The sequence below is a fragment of the Cygnus olor genome, chromosome 3, assembly GCF_009769625.2.
Source record: "Cygnus olor isolate bCygOlo1 chromosome 3, bCygOlo1.pri.v2, whole genome shotgun sequence".
NCBI lineage: Eukaryota > Metazoa > Chordata > Aves > Anseriformes > Anatidae > Cygnus > Cygnus olor.
Window position 1 is genome coordinate 104,378,105 of NC_049171.1, and position 13,913 is coordinate 104,392,017.

Here is a 13,913-nt window from a genome sequence, read left to right on the forward strand (position 1 = left end):
AGCATGGTACTTCTTGTACTTGAAGCAAGAAGGTCTCATCAACAGTTTTCCCTCGATCAGGCAGCCTGTAGTAGACCCCAACCACAAGGAATCATATGGAATGATGGAATCAACTATATGGAATTACTCTGTCAGGTAGACAGCTTCTAAAGTTGAGTGCTATCCTGGGCTGTGTAAAATCTACTTTCTGAGCCACGTTCCTTTTCAAATTCACCCTGTCATTTAGTCATTGTTCTGTTGTCTGCAGGCTAAAACTGGAGAAGGGAGGTAGTCTTTTAATAAGACAGCAGTTCTCACAGTCATCAGCCAACAGAAAACAAATAGAATGTCTCATTTATACTGTATCTTAGCGAAATGAAGAAGAGGGTGGACTAATGGTTACCAAACAAGATGAATACACAAGCACCTTCTTAGCATAACTATGTCTCTATGAAATTAGAATGTCAGTGAGCTAAAGGTAATTTGATCAGGATGCCAACAGAATGATAATGGCTGTGATCTCACTGCAATTACAGAACCATGGTGGGATAGCTCAGGTGACTGGAATGCTGTCATAGAGGGCTACATGCTTTCTAGGGAAGACAGGCCAGGAGGGCGAGGTGGTGGAGTTGCTTTTATGTGAGAGAGCAACTGGAATGCATCGAGCTCTGTGTAGAGGTGGATGAAGAGCAAGTTGAGAGCTTACGGGTAAGGATTAAAGGGCAGGCTACCATGGCTGACACTGTTGTGGGTGTTTGTTACGGGCCACACAATCAGGAAGAGGAAGTAGATGAAGCCTTCTACAGACATCGGGAAGAAGCCTCACGATCACAAGCCCTGGTTCCTGTGGGGGACTTCAACCACGCTTGTATCTGCTGGAAAGACCGCACAGCTAGGCACAAACAGTCCAGGAGGTTCCTGCAATGCATTGAAGACAACATTTTAACACAGGTGGACAAGGAGCCAACAAGGAGAGGTGTGCTGCTGGACTAACAAACAAAGAAGGGCTAGCTGGAGATGTGAAGACTGGGGGCAGCCTTGGCTGCAGAGACACTGAGATGATGGAGTTCAGGATCTAGTAAGGAAGAAGCAAGGAAAAAGTAGGCTTGTAACCCTGGACTTCAGGAGAGCAAACTTTGGCCTAGTCAGAGGCCTGAGTGGAGGAATCCCCTGGGTTAGGGCCCTAGAAGAAAGGGGGGACCAGGAGAGGGGGTCAGTATTCAATCATCACTTCCTCCAAGCTCAAGATCGATGCATTCCTATGAGCAAGAAGGCAAGCAAAGGGGGCAGGAGACTTGCATGGATGAGCAAGGAGCTCCTGGCAAAATTCAAACAGAAGAAGGAAGTACACAGCATGTGGAAAAAGGGACAGACCACTTGGGAGGAATATCAGGACATCGTCAGAGCATGCAAGGATGCAGTGAGGAAGGCCAAGGCCCATTTGGAATTAAATCTGGCAAGGGATGTCAAGGATAACAAAAAGGGCTTCTTCAAATGTATCAATAGCAAAAGGAAGACTAGGAAAACTGTGGGCCCACTGATGAATGGGACAGGTGCCCCGGTAAGGAAGGATTCAGAGAAGGCAGAGCTGCTGAATGCCTTCTTTGCTTCTGTCTTCCCTGCTAAGACCAGCCCTCAGGAATCTCAGACCCTAGAGACAAGAGAGGAAGTCTGGAGAAAGGAGGACTTTGCCTTAGTCAAGAAGGATCGGGTTAGAGGTCATCTAAACAAACTTGACACCCACAGATCCATGGGCCCCAATGGGATGCACCCATGAGTGCTGAGGGAGCTGGTGAATGTTATTGCTAGGCCACTCTCCATCATCTTTGACAGGTCATGGAGAACAGGAGAGGTGCCTGAGGACTGGAAGAAAGCCAATGTCACTTCAGTTTTCAAATGGGGCAGGAAACAGGGTGCAGGAAACTACAGGCCAGTCAGCCTCTCCTCCATTCCTGGAAAGGTAATGCAACAGCTCATCGTGGAGGTCATCTCCAAGCACATGGAGGCCAAGAACATGATCAGGAGTAGTCGGCGAGGATTCACCAAGTGAAAATCATGTTTAACTGATCTGATAGCCTTCTATGATGGGATGACTGGCTGGGTAGATGAGGGGCGAGCAGTGGATGTTGACTACCTTGACTTCAGCAAGGCTTTTGACACCGTCTCCCATAACATCCTCACAGGCAAGCTCAGGGAGTGTGGCCTAGATGAGTGGGCAGTGAGGTGCATTGAGCACTGGCTGGACGGCAGAGCTCAGAGGGCTGTGCTCAGTGGTGCAGTCTAGTTGGAGGCCTGCAGCTAGCAGTGTCCCTCGGGTTAGTACTGGGTCCAGTGTCGTTCAGCTTAGTCATCAATGACAATGACCTGGATGATGGAGCAGAGTGCACCCTCAGCAAGTTTGCTGCCAACACAAAGCTGGGAGGAGTGGCTGATACCCCAGCGGGCTGTGCTGCCATTCAGAGGGACTGTGACAGGCTGGAGGGTTGGGCCGAGAGGAACCTCATGAAGTTCAACAAAGGCAAGCACAGCGTCTTGCACCCAGGGAGGAATAACCCCAAGCACCAGTGCAGACTCGGGGTTGACCTGCTGGAAAGCAGCTCTGTGGAGAAGGTCCTGGGAGTCCTGGAGGACAGCAGGCTGACCATGGGTCAGCAATGGGCCCTTGTGGCCAAGAAGGCCAACGGTACCCTGGGGCGCATTCAGAAGAGTGTTGCCAGCAGGTCGAGGGAGGTGATCCTCCCCCTCTACTCAGTCCTGGTGAGGCCACACCTGGAGTATTGTGTCCAGTTCTGGGCTCCCCAGTACCAGAGGGACATGGGGCTACGGGAGTGAGTCCACAGGAGGGCTACTTAGATGATTAGGGGACTGGAGCATCTGTAGTACAAGGAGGGGCTGAGAGAGCTGTGCCTGTTTAGCCTGGAAAAGAGAAGACTGAGAGGGGATCCTATCAAGGTATATAGATCTGAGGGGAGGATGTCAAGAGAATGGGGCCAGACTCTTTTCAGTGGTGCCCAGTGACAGGACAAGAGGCAATAGGCACAAACTGAAACACAGGAGGTTCCAGTAGAATATGAGAAAACACTTCTTTACTGTGAGAGTGACAGTGCACTGGCACAGGTTGCCCATAGATGCTATGGAAGTCTAAGGGGATATTCAAAACTCACTTGGATGTGATACTGTGCGACGTGCTCTAGGTGAACCTGCTTGGCAGGGGGGTTGGACTAGATGTTCTCCAGAGGTCCTTTCCAACCTCAACCATTCTGTGATTCTGTGATATGTCTGAATATGATCTGTATGATCGTTCTCTCATTAGGTAGTTTAAGTAAGAATGAAAAGGGAATATAGTTGGTCAGAAGAGCCTTATAGCACCTTCTAGAAATACCTCCACCCACCTCTCCCCCAACAATAATTTTGAAGCAGAAATTTTTGGTAGGGCTGGGATGATATTTCAGAGAATTTTATTTTCTGGGTGTTCCATGAAGAAGAAAATTTCTGTGGTAAATATTCTTTAGTTCTACTTAGCTGAATTCCATGAAAAATTTCTCTGTTGTATTTGGGCATTGTGCTATCCAAATTCATTACTTTTTTAAGGTAAACATTTGTCTTTTGAGAAGTAGAATTGATTTTAAAGGCATACTGAAGGTAGAATTAAAGCATGTGAATTGATTGGCATGCCCTGTTCAGTCAGCAGATCCCTTGTGGCTCTCTTTTTTGAGTTTTAGAGCAAAAGAGTTGTACAGTCTTTCATCCATAACGCTCATCAAGAGCTTCAACTTCTGCAGCTTGTACTCATGTGAAACCCACATTGAAGCCCCATGAGTATTTGCTTGCAAGAAGAGTGGAGGGCTTATTGTTTGTGTTGGAAAAAGCAATGCCATTTTTATTTCAGTCAGTTTAGTCTATTTGGAACCCAAAAGTGTGATAGGCAGTTTGCAGAATAAGTAAAGAAGAAATAGCTTCTTTTCATCAGAAATGTAATTTTGAAGTTGATCACAGTGCAGTCACACAGTAAAAATAGCAAACTGTGAAAGAAGAGATGAGGCACTGGAATTACAGTTTGTTATTGTGGGCAAAATACTTTGTTTATAGATGCGTGTTCTTTAATGGTCTCCATTGACATGACTGAAGCTCCTCTTTGTTTCCTTGTGTCTCTCAATTCATAGCTGCCAGCTGTCTTTTGGAATCTGGTACATAGACTTTCTTAGGTACTACCTATCTCACTGGCCTTCAACGAGACCTCTAAAATCCTCTTCTTCATTAAAACACACCATCTTCTCATGATTTATCTTACTTATATTATCTTTGGACCAAGCTCATGATTCTCTGAGCACCAGAGTTATGACACTAGCACACTACACTGACATTATGGCAGCCTTTATATTGTGAGCTTAGTCCTGGCACAGGAGACAGGAGGAGGTCTCTGCCAAGTAGGTGTTTTTACATTGTTTCTCCTGTGTTTTTCTAGTTCTTCAAGGGAATAAGTCACCACACTTGCTCCTTGTTTAAGATGGTGTCTGACATTACTGAACAGTGAGTTGCTGCAGTATGCAATCTGTTCCAGGCATGTTTCAAGTACGTGTGTGTCAGAGTATTGTTAGACTTCTTAATTTTTAAGCTTTTAGCCTGCTGAGTGTAATCAAATAACCACACTCAAGAGCAAAGTGGTAAGGAGGGACAAAGCATTCACCATCCTTTCTCAACTTCCTCTTAGCTGTTGTGCACACTATGACGTACTGAAAAGACATTCTGCCTCTCTGTTTTTATTGACAGAACCAGCTTCATCTTGGCTTTCCCTTTAGGTGTGCCTGTCTTGCTCGTGACGATGGAAATTTCTCCCATTTTCTAGTCTCAGAACAGAGATCTCAAAAAGCAACTTGCCCTTTGCCTTTTGTCAGCAGTAAACAAGAAGATGCGTATTGGCTAATCATCTGTGCAAGGCTGAATTATTTAAACACTTTTGTCCTTCTCTAGGAAATATTTTAATTTCAGATTAGTTAATTAAAAACTTAAAATTCAACTACTTTTCTCAGTTCAGTGCTTTTCAGCTGGGAGTGAACACTGCTGAGTCATTTAGGAATTGGATTGTAACAGTATCTGGCTCTAGCTCCCATTACAGCAGGCAGTACCTGGAGCTTTAAGTGTTTTCTTCCTTCTGATTTTTTTCTTTTGAAAAATTGGCTGTAAAATTCTTTGTGAGGAAAAACTTCTTTTATTGTTGTATATCTGAAGAAAGTAGCACGAAGGGATTCAGCTTTCCATATGTGCATGTTACAGATTATCAAAATTTAAAATGAGTAATAATAATGGTTATTTTTTAGTTGAATGGTGTTCCTTTTGACTTCAGTTCACATGCTATGTTCTAGAGATTCAAACAGGGGACACCTATAAAAGAGCTGCATGAAGGTCACCTCTTGGGGACTGCTGCTGCTTTGTGTAAAACTTCAGGGTTGCTCTGAGGGAATAGGTAAATTACTAGGGAATATTCCTGGTACTGGAGTGTGAGAAAAGGGATGACTCGTCTTTTATAACTTCAAGTTGCATTTCTATAGCACTGCTGCAGTTCCCAAGGATCGTAATAAATACTGTTTGTTCAAAGGACATGGTTTTATTTGAGTGACGTCTGATTTTAAGAGAAATGAAATTTGCCTGATCCCTGACTAAGAGAACAAAATTGGTCTTTATTTTGCTTTGATCAGTTCTTGGCCCTTCCTCCTTACATTTCAGAAATGAAAAGTACTTGAATAGGAGTTAATCTTAAGGACCTTTGACTTGCAGATTTCTGCTCTGATACCTATTTTGGCTACATGTTGTTCATGTTGTTTTCATTTTTTAATCTGTTTTAGCTTGTCCATTTGTGAAATGTATTACATGACCACAAAAATTACTATGAATTCATTAGAGTTTCTGAATTACTCCTGCATCATCTAAACAAACAATCTCACATACCTGCTAAGCTGTAGGAGTGAAATCCTGATTCTAATTAAGCTAGTAGCAAGAACTCTAATTGACTTCAAAAGAGGTAAGATATCATCCAATTACCATAATTAGATTGTTAAGAATTGTTCAGCTCCAAATTTTGTAATAATTCAAAGGCTGTTACCTTCATGAATTTTAAGTCAGATGTAAGTATGGCATGTTGCCAATCTTCTGGTGGTTATGCAGTCACATTGCACTCAGTTCTGGAGACTATTCACATTATTAGTGTTCAGCACATTTTAGAAGCTTGATGAAACAATTAGAAAATCTGTGTAAGTAAACCTAGAAAAAGTTTTCCAGTATCTTTTCTCAGTGTCACTCAGCTAGTGTCCAGTTCTTCCATGGCTTTTACCAAATGCTGAGCTCCTGCTGTGAGAGTTCTGCTTGAATAGTTAATTTAGAAGCTGAGTGTAAAATGAAGAATCTGAAGCTCTGTGGGATGTTTTGTGATACTGTGGAAGTACTCTCTCCAGTCAGCATCTCCAAAGAACATAAAACTTGATTTAATTTTTTTTTCTACTGTACAGTCCCCAACAGATGTTGACTGTTAATAGTTTTTACAGTTCTAATTTAATCTGGTAGGGTATTGAACTTGTATGTGAAAGGTAATAAAATCATTTTAGTAGGAAGATGGAGTTTATGTTCAGAATAACAGTTTTGCAAAGGGTTGTTAAATGGCTGCTTTATAACTGTGATCAGATTAAGTCAGCTTAGCTGTGTTATGAGCCTTGGTTTTCCAGAAAATAAGTTAAACTAACAAAACTATGGTCTTTGGTTATTAAGGGAGGAATCTGCTTGAATTGACATAAGGACACTGTAATTCGTATCAGGTATCTGCATGTCTTTTCTGTGTGTATTATTGGCTTGGGTGTGTTGCTAAAAATAACTTTCAAACACTGTGAACCTCCCACTTCATTAATTCTAATACATGCCACTTCTGTAACTGATTTTTATGTCCCATCATTTGATGGGACATTATGTCCTCATCTGATGTAATTTCTTTAGGTTTACTCGAATGTGTGGTATCCGGTATACAAGAACATCCCATGCATGAAATCCTAGACCTCATGTACAAATTGAGAAGTTTCACCTGTATGTTTGCCCAAGAAGAACTGGTTGGCATTTTCTGCAGTGAATGCTTTCCTGGAGAACCTTCCATTGTAACTTCTCTAGCTGTCATTTCTTTGGGTTGCAGCCATCTTTGCTAGACAGCTGCTTCAGAAAGTTCAAATGACGCATTAGGGTGCACTGACCTCACTTAGCATCATGAAGTTATTTAACAGAACATTGCTCTGTACTGCATTTGCCCTGAAGATTGACAAGGAAGGATTTAGGAGATGAGCAGTTAACAGGTTGCATTCAAAGCTATTTAGGTGATGACTAGCTTTTGAAAGGGTTAGCAATAGGACGGTAAGTTTGCCCAGTTCCAAGGGCCTAATGACAGCTCTTTCTTTTAAATATTTCAGGGTTGCCTCAGGATTCATTGGAATGTTTCAGTTGTATTCTGCATCCATATTAGACAAGAATATTGGGTCAAAGATTGGTCATTTGTCATTGGTGTGTTTTGAGTTGTAGTCTTACCCATCTATACCCCTTTGTTTGTAAACATAGAATCATTAAGGTTGGAAAAGACCTCCAAGATCATCTGGTCCAGCCATCCCCCTACCACCAATGTCACCCCCTAAACCATGTCCCTAAGCACCACGTCCAACCTTTCCTTAAACACCCCCAGGGACGGTGACTCCACCACCTCCCTGGGCAACCCTTTCCAATGCTTGACTGCTCTTTCTGAGAAGAAATGTTTCCTAATTTCCAACCTAAACCTCTCCTGGTGCAACTTGAGGCCATGTTTGGACAGGTGCTTTATTGATAGTGTGTCTGCATATACATGGTGCATTAGCATCATTTTACCTTTTTTTACAGATATCTCACGTTACTTTATTAGTCCTGGCGAGTGCAATTTCAAGGTGTCTCTTCATTGTCTGAAAAACATCTTGCGACTAAGCCGATCAGCCATCCTTCTTCCCGTTTGGTGATACGAATGTTAGAAAGTTGCAAAAAAGCTTCCAAAGTATCAACAAAACTTTTTCGTGGAAGATATGTTAATTTGTCTTGTAATATTCTTCTTATGTCCACTGCAATAATTTCCTGTTGTGTGAGTCAGTGCAGCCAGGCAGCAGGAACAACCACAAACTGGTGGCTAAAATGCCAGGCGAGATTATTCTTGTTACCTCACCAACCAGAGGATCCCCAACACAACACCTGAGCAGAGGCACATGAACAGAGGCACACAAGCGGGGATGAAGGAACTGCTAAACAGAGTCCATGCCAGGAGATCACCGACCTGCTGGTTTCTCCTGTTTTTATCGAGGGTTCACAAAGGTGCAGTTTTTACCACCATGCTGTGATCCTCACTGTGCTTTTTTGATCTTCTCCATACCAAGGCTGGGAGCTCAAGCGCGTCCAATAGGGCACCTCTGAGTCCACCAAACACCTCCGTTACCTATTTACAGATGCGCTATTTGCCAAACAGCCAGAGCACAAACAGCAGCAGGCATCATTTAGATGTTTTTCTACATTGCTGCTCCCCAGACGCATTCCCAGCCGCAAGATCACTTGAGCATATTTACAATCCTCCTTGACCGTCTTCTGTTCTCATCCCATCCTCCTCACCAATCTTCTGTTTTTAACCCATTCCTCCCAACACCGGTCCTTAAGTGTAAATATGTTTTAATTTGTGTTTGTCTGAAGTGACAGCAAGTTGCCAGAGACTTTATCGGATGCAACATGTTGAGGATGAGGAAAACTTGCCTTATGACTGCAGGTATTAAAAAGTTAGGGAAAAATATTATTAGGCGATGAGTAGTATTGGTAAATTTCTTCTACAGCTTGTGAGGGTTTATGGAGAATGTGGAAAATAAAGTATTTGCCATTTGGACCAGTAATTTCTGAAACAACACAAAGCAATATTGGGTAGTAAGGTTTATGTCATATAATGCAAATGCAGATATATTTGGTGCAAAAGGCTGAATGCTGTTCCCACTGCAATTTCTTGGTTCTGTGTGATCATGATGAATGAGCTCATGAGCCAGGGAATGCTAAGTGGCTGGGTCTGTGTCTGTATATCTAGTTATCTAGTTAATTTGTGATTATTTTAACTGCATCTCTTCAATAGCAGCAATGCACTGTGCAGCCAGAGTCCAATTTAAAACCTGTAATTGAAGAATCCTGAAATGACTCATTGGTGAACATCTTCTGGAAATGAATAGACCATTCGGAGTCCTGATTTTAGCAATTATAAGGTCCATGCTGTGCCATACACTGTCAGACACAGGTCCTGTCAACATACCCATGTTGATCAGTTGGGAAGAAACAGAAAGGGAAGAGCTTGATTTTGTGCTGTGGCATTCTGTGTTTAACCACTCCTTCATGTGAGCAGTAGAATGTGACACTGTGCAGTGTCCTGCACCATGTCATGTACCATGAAGTGGCCTTTCATTTCAGCTTATATCCCCTGATATCAAAATAGCAGCAGAAGTTTGTTTGAAACCACGGTGCTTTTTCTAGCTATGCACACAGGAAGATCCCAAGAGCCTTGTTAGAATCGTGAGAAAATAAGTGCAAAGAAATTATAGTTGGAGTCTTCTGGTCTTAAGGGTCTACACAGAGATCTCAGAGCTTGCCACATAGATTCCCTCCCATCGGAGGGAAATACAAAATTAATAAACAAGTGAACACATACCTTCTAATTTTGCCAGAAAGATGATGGATGGATGAAACAGAATATTCTTCTCTCTCTCGGCATGGATAGGGAATCAATGTCCATATGTACTTTTAGCTCTTTCTAAGTAGCTTTCTGTAACCTGATCCTGGAAATTGTGCTTGTATTGATCCTGTGGGAGGCTGTTGCATGGAGCAGAGGCAAGCAGTGACTGAAATATTGTGTCTGTGAGGGAAGGGATGAGTATGAGGATGTACGTTCAAAATATATCATTTCTCTCTTCAGACACTTTAATTTTTCCTTTGTAGGTTTGACACCATTGATTCCAGTAGCATAAGTCCTGCCAACTTTGATGAAATAGGATTTGGGCCTCTGTCAGCCATTTGTTGTGTTTGTGTGAGTGTGTTTGTGGTTGCCTGACAGATACGTTGCATGTGTGTCAGGGAGAGCAAATTCATGAAATTGGCTTGGTCCGAATTAGTGTTTTGAGTCTACTGCTTATGTGGTAAAGCATCTGTGTGATGTTAATACATACTATGTGTGTAAGGTCTGGTTACTACAGGAACTCACTGCTTTGCTCAGTGATAAGCAGATCTTGTAGCTTGTGAGGAGGAATCTTCAAATTATCCTGGTAACAAAACTTCTGCGTTTTCTCTGTTTCTTAGCAAGTCCCTCTCATTTTAACTTTGAGAACAGTCCCAGTTAACACCAGAGCCAGATGCAGCTCTAATACTTTCCTTAGCATTTATGAATTAGGCTGGCAGTAAGAGCAAAAAGAGAGCACCACAGCAGACAGTATTGCCACCCGTGAAACGGCTGAACTTTCAAAAGCGGGAGCAAAGTTATATTTATGCTCTCTCTCTCTCTCTGTCTTCACAAAAATATGAACTGAGAGGGCATTTCTAATAAGATTGTGTACATTGTTGAGGGCAATACTGCATAACAGCAACGTCTTTCGGAGTGATTTTCTAGGCATCATTTCACAGCAGTATATTGTGGGTCTATTCCTAACGTGCTGCCCAAATGTGGCTGGGTAGCCTCTAGCGTGGCAAATTCGTTTTCCTTTTAGCAATATAATTTAACAGGTAGAGCTGTTGTGACGATTAATAAGCCACATTTGCCCAGAGTGAGCCCTGTAAATAAAAGTACCCAAACCAAAGGGGGCTAGGAACTAACACATTTACTCTAGCAGCTAGCCATGTTTTCTACTAGGTCTCGCTGAGGTTTCAAATCTTTCCTCAAGTCAGGGTGTAAAAAAGCATACTCTTCTTTATTCAGAACCACTGCAGGAAAAAAAAATATGTAGGGGAATGTGAGCTTTCTTTTTGTTTCTTTGTTATGTTAGAAATCTCACTCCCTGTTGCAAGGCAGTAAGATGAGAAAATGGCTCTCGCACCTGCCAAGCTACCATCAGCAATTATTGCAACGCTTAGTGGGTTTCTGCCACCAGCAGAAGTCTCTTTGCTCCCTTTCATGTCAGAGATTTCAGTGTTCTTGTGGGGATGGTACAATTAAAGCCACAAGATTTAGTGCTCTAATTCTCTTTTGTTTGCAACGAAAGGGAGAGACGTGGAAGTATGATATATAAGGCTGGGTTTCTGGTTTATTTTACTGACCAGCAAAAATAGTGTGTATATTAAACTGTAACAATGACAGTGTTTGTTTAAACTTATCAAACCATTCCTTTAGTAGCTGGATTAAAGGCTACCATTTCACATAAAGGAATCTTGCTAATAAAGTGTAGCAACTACATTTCACTCATCTCTGTTTGCAAACCTTGACGTCTGAGAAGGCTGTACCTTACGTATTTCTGTTTCTTTCAGTATAAATATTTTCCAGTTTTATATATGTCATTAATGTGATGCAATGTCAAGAACACTGTTTTTTGACAAGTTTGTCAAAAATGTTCCCTATGATAAGTGTGGGAGGGACGTATGGTGGTTGACAGGAACCCGTGTTTCATTTTGAGCCTTTCTCTTATTCGTCTATGGGACCTGAGATAAACTAACAAGTCAGATTGTTTCAGAGGGGACATCTGTGACCAGGAGTGCAATTCCCCTGTTCTAAACTGGCATCTGGCAGTGAGATACTAAAATCTGAGCTCATCACCCTCAGTTCAGTGGAAATGGGAACTTCTGAAGGGCAATTCACCAGGTCCATTTTAGGATGAGATGAACTGTCATGGGAGCTGAGAATGTCTGCTTTGCACATTGTGATCCACAGCTTAGACACCAAGGTGAAGGATCCATTCATGGCTTCACAGGGTTTCTTAGACATTCTGAGCATCAGCAAAGCCTTGGGTTATACCTGCTCAGCCACTTTGAAAATGATTCCTTTGAGGTTTCAACCTCGGTATTTAAAAAAAAAAAAGGTTGCTGCTCCTGCTACAATTCATGCTTACTTAAAAACAGATTACAGCCTATAGGGCCTTAGTTTCTCCCTTTGTGAAATTAAACTGTTGATCAGATCTGTATGTTTTGCGTAGTAACAGACAGGCTTTTTTAATGGACACTGCAGAAGTGAAATCCTCCTTTATAATCCTCCTTTATGATTATCTGATCAGTCTTGCTAGAATCTGTGGAATTTAAATTTTTTTCTTGCTTTAAGGGTCGGTCCCTTTCATTTACCTAGCTGAATTTTCACTTACCTGACTAAACACCTCAATGTGCTGACTCTGTGGGAGAATTGGTAAACTGGTCAACTGCCAAAGGGGAGTAATTTGACTTACCTGAAATGAATAAGAGTGTAATGAAAATGCATCGCCTCTGTCCAACAGGATAAGCTTCAAATTGTACTGAAATAGAATTAGGCCAGGGGAGTCAACATGCTGGATAATAATGAAGTTTAACGTGGATTAGCTGCATGTAAAATGGATATGTTAGAATGAATTGCTGAAGAAATAAAGTGATGTCAGGCTTTTATCCTGACTCTTATGGCTTAAGAATGCTGCTCTCTTCTGTTTATTGAAGATCAAAGCTAGAGCTAATGAATGCGTTCTTTATTTGGGTGAGAAAAAGAGATACAAAGATGTAATACATACCTGACCTGTCAAATCAGGATGCCACTGGACCAAGGCCATAATGTTTGGCTCTGGACCACACCTGAGAAGTTGCAGAGATGGGAATAAAGTCCAGGAAGTAATAAGTACATAAAAACAAGAATCCAAACTTCTTTAATGGCTTGCCTGGGCTTAAAATTGGAAATCTCTTGGTTGACTGATTGATTTTTATAGTTGCTGTTACATGTTTTTCCCTCCAGTAATATTTGTGGCTTTTTTCACTTTGTGCCTTTTCTTCTGGTAGTTAAATCTAGGGAGTTTCCAAACTAGGTGGCAACAATAATCTTAGAATGAGTGGGAAGTATAGAAGGGCTGCTGAGTGAGTTGTGGCATAAAAATGACAAGTATTAATGTGTATGCTGGGGTTTTTTTTGTATTTTTTTTCCTTAAAGATTTCCCGTTGCTTCATCTATCCTAGGTTCATTCCTGTTCCTCAATGAATCCAAGAGTCCAAGCCCTGTCATCCTGAGCCCTTGGCTGAGAAGCAGCAACAACCAGTGCATAGTTCAAGTGGCTGTTTATAAATTTTTCCAGCAAAATGGAGAATATATTGCTCGGGTCCTTCCCATTGATGAAAGCAGCAGTGAAATCTTGTCAGCGCAGAATCTAGAGAAACATGGGTAAGTCTCATCCTCTCATTTGACTCATAGCTTGATTGAGAAGAAACACACAATTGCATAGCAATACAACCACAAAATGAACGCTACATATCTATCAAGGAGAGCAGGACACCGCACTGAGTAGATGTTGGTCTTGCATGGGTCTAAGTTATTGTAGAAACTGGTGATTGCTTATTTGATTATTCAAAGCATCAGCAAACTACTGGATCCATGTAACAGTGAGTCTCTAAGTTGACATCACCTTTATTCTCACTGCTTGTGAATACTAATTTGCTCTGATTCCTTTTTACTTCTTCTTTACCCAAGTGTACTTTTGGGGCTGGAATATTACTGAGTCTTTGGAGTTTTGTGCATCTGCATGAATTCTAAGTTTTGTCTTGCATTTGTATTTTTTAAATGCAGTCTCTTGTCAGTAAAGCAGTTCAGAGCTACTGCCAGTGGAGGAAGGCTTTTCATCTTTAAAGGGTGAAACTGTGTGAAATGTTTTATCCTCTTTGCACAATTAATCTTACTTGTTGATGATGTCTTAATTTGCCAGAATTCCCATGTATCCTTTAGA

The 13,913-nt window shown here is 41.8% G+C and overlaps 1 protein-coding gene across 5 annotated transcripts in view; it reads left to right on the top strand.

Annotated features, from left to right (window-relative positions):
* Positions 1 to 13,913, top strand: part of ALK (ALK receptor tyrosine kinase) — a 313,946-nt gene that overhangs the window by 136,526 nt on the left and 163,507 nt on the right. For all 5 annotated transcript variants that reach the window (XR_005818022.1, XR_005818023.1, XM_040550717.1 and 2 more), the window contains exon 4: positions 13,153 to 13,354. Coding sequence is in view for 3 of the 5 variants with exons in the window: in XM_040550717.1 (XP_040406651.1) it covers positions 13,153 to 13,354 (202 nt within the window). In the remaining 2 variants the exon portion in view is untranslated. The remainder of the gene's footprint in view (positions 1 to 13,152; positions 13,355 to 13,913) is intronic.